The sequence below is a fragment of the Cyprinodon variegatus genome, unplaced genomic scaffold, assembly GCF_000732505.1.
Source record: "Cyprinodon variegatus isolate N-32 unplaced genomic scaffold, C_variegatus-1.0 Scaffold37, whole genome shotgun sequence".
NCBI classification, from domain to species: domain Eukaryota; kingdom Metazoa; phylum Chordata; class Actinopteri; order Cyprinodontiformes; family Cyprinodontidae; genus Cyprinodon; species Cyprinodon variegatus.
In genome coordinates, this window is record NW_015150490.1 from 939,940 (window position 1) to 943,237 (window position 3,298).

General features: G+C 34.1%; 1 protein-coding gene across 1 annotated transcript in view; it reads right to left on the reverse strand.

The window, feature by feature from the left end:
• Positions 1-2,407: 2,407 nt before the first annotated feature.
• cpsf2 (cleavage and polyadenylation specific factor 2) overlaps positions 2,408-3,298 on the reverse strand; it is a 6,687-nt gene continuing 5,796 nt past the window's right edge. Inside the window, exon 14 of the mRNA XM_015405169.1 lies at positions 2,408-2,791. Coding sequence (XP_015260655.1) covers positions 2,699-2,791 — 93 coding nt within the window. The 3' untranslated portion in view covers positions 2,408-2,698. The remainder of the gene's footprint in view (positions 2,792-3,298) is intronic.

Sequence of the window (3,298 nt, forward strand, 5' to 3'; positions counted from 1 at the left end):
GACTAGATGCAATCAGCTGGTTTTCCTAAGATAGAAAACTTTGAACCAATGTTACTGTATGATCTGCTTGAGTTGTCTCTGTAAAGTGCCTTGAGATGACATGCGTTGTCAAATGGGGCTATATATATAAAATTAATTGAATTTAATTATTGTACTATTTTTGGTAACTGATTTAAAACAGGTCTGTGAACTATATGACACTAAGGTCGTTACTATTGAACCTAACAGTGCCCTAATCTTAGAATTTGGATTTTGTTCTCAAAGGAATTTGATTAATGTAATAGCTTTTTTCTTTTTTTTTTCTTTCTTGAGTGGCTATCTGTTTTTGTAAAATCATCCTCCACATCAGACATTCCTTCAGACACGAGGAGAAAATATTGTTATCTACTGCTGCAAAGGTAGCTATAAGGTATTGAACACAAACCAGACCAGGGTGACAGTTCCAAAAGTTGATACCAAAAAGTTTTATTTTGGTAGGTTCTGTGAAAATCACTTAAAATGGACTGAAACTCTTCAAGATTGTTTTGTGAATCCATTTCTCTAATTAGATATATAAAATTAAAAGCAGCCATTTACATGGACATCAAGAGGGCAATTCATAACTCTCTGTCCTGTACCTCTTACACTACAAAGCTAATTTTGTTTTTAATTACTGTGGTTTAGTTTTTTGACTTCAATAAAAAGCAGATCAGAGCTCTCTGAATACAAACCAAAGTGAACAGCCCCCCTGATACAGCAGCTTGTTCATGATTCATGTGGGGAATTCACTGCTGAATGAGGATTCAATGGGAATCCCTTTTAGCTGCACTTTGAAGTGTGTATTTCTAGCTTTTCTGTGATCAGAGCATCTATTTAAAAAAATAAATAAATAAATTGTGCCAAGCATGCTTAAGCTTAAACACAACATAATTTCTTTTATGATCTCCTAAACAAGAAATTTCTTTTAGATTAAAATGCACTATAGGTAAAACTATCTTTTACACACTGTAAAGATGGAAGAGATTGTTTTACAAAATACAGACACATTTGGTGGCATCCCTGGTAAAAATAGTCAATGTGTGTGAAAACAAGTTGAACTTTTTAAGAGCATTCACTCATGTTGCAAACCACCTCATTGGCTCCACTGTTGTTGTTTATTCATCCTCTTCTTGACTTAAGCAGCAAATAATATTCTCCAACAGCACTCCATGAGGTATGAGCAGAGAGAAGATCTTTGACCATCCCTCTTTGCATAATCTCTCCAGGATTTACTCTTATGCTATTTGGAGCACTCCACAGGTTTTCTTTTTTTTTTCTTAAGCAGGATTTACCTCTGCACTGAACAAAAAAGAAAAAAAAATCTTAAATAAAACTTTCCTTTAAGCAGGTAAATTATTATTTGGATATTTTTCAAGGCTGCACTTTTAAAAAGATGAAATTGTCCAGAGAGCTGTTCCAAACAAAATGTATTTTTGTTTTACACTTGTGTGAACAAAATGGCATAAATCCATCTAAATCTAAATTAAATAAGATGATCTGCAAATGAAATTAGTATTTTTGTTCTTAAAGTACAATAAGTAGATATTCACTTGAAACAAGTTCCCCCTTTTAAATGTAAATCATCTTATTTCATTGGCTAACCATCTTACTGTCCAGAACAGGGGAGAATAGACTTATTTCAAATGTTTGTATGTTTTGACTGAAATAAAGGAAGCTTAATTTTAGGTCTGGTAAATTTTTTCTCTGCGCATTTCGCATTTCAAACGGTTATTTTAGATGAGAAATAAGCCCATCACATAAAGGAACCAGGACCATACTTAACAGTGGCAACTAATTGTTGTTAAAGTCCTCCAAACACCATACTTATACATTCGTGACACTAGGACAGAAAAGAGGTTATTAATTATGGGTTTGTGCCCAATCTGTTGGCCAGAGACTAAATGAAATCAGGGAATGTTAAATTTCATCTCTGAAATTCAGAACGTTAGAGAATACTCTTCACAAGATCCTCTATACTCAATACTCTTCACAAGATCCTCTATACTCCTATCGACTTAAAATAATATAATTAAAACTATTAAATGTTTCTGTTACATTTATTATACAAGTACATTAGGGAAACCAAATACTAATGCATGTATGGTATAAATATTTCCCTCATTAATGGCTTAAATCTTTTTCTAAGTAAAGGTTTTTACTGTGACATTAAGCTAATAAAACAAAAGTTTTGTTACCCGTTTCTAAGGACTATAACACATTTTGCACATAATAAAATGTCCAAGCCTGTAAATTTATTTATTGTTATAATTTGTTCAAAGTATGCAAAAGTCAATATTAGGTGTAGATTATTTGACTCCCAAAACTGTTTAGATTACTGAAATGAAATTAACTGATTATGCAAAAATGGAGACAAACACACAACGGTCAATTGGCATGAAAAATATATTTACTAACAAAACAGGGGGGGACATCTCCCCACAGGGTGGGTTTATAGAAATGTGACAATTTCAAACATGTTCACAAAGAGAAGTCCACAAAGGTTGACTTCAAAAAGGTAACAAATAAAATTCTGGAACTAAAGTATAAAAGGAAAAATATACAATAGATTTTACAGGAACAATGGTGGAACAATCTGTGGAGCAGACTGCAATAGTTTTAATGTCCTTCTACAGTCTGGGGTTAAAGGTGGTGTGCTCTGCATCTCTGGGGCCTTCTGCAGCTATACAACAGCGTACTGCTGATAAAGCAGCTCCCGGATCTTATAGTAGTCATCACACAGGCAGCCTTCTAGACCGATGCGCCCAGGCTCCGTCTGAGCAAAAAGAACAAAGATTCACAGGTCAACTCAGCCCTAAAGCAACAAGGTTGCATCTCACAGTACAGATAAACAAACCTTGAGCTGCACAGTGCAGGAGAGAAAAAAACATATCTTTGCAGTTCCTCATTTATTTGTGCACATTTTCTTTTTAGTGTCTCATGAATTTAGAACATTTCCCATTTAAACAGCATGCAAACATTCCTCATTACAAGTTACAGTTCTCTTTGATTTCATTTTCTGGGTTGCATCTATTTTAGGTCCTTGTCAATTATGCAGATTGTTGTTAGCATCCTGGCTTCAGCTTGTACTTTCGGTAAGTCCTGATTGATGTTTTTTTATTTCTTTCACCTTAGGTGACATATTTTCATATGGCACAGGGGGATTTTGTATTCTGCTTAGACTATCTGTTTGTTTCTCTCTCTTATGTTTCACTTCGTGTTTATTGCAAACATGTTAATTCATTGAACTGTAAAGGACTAAGGGATCTATTTGGCTTTCTGC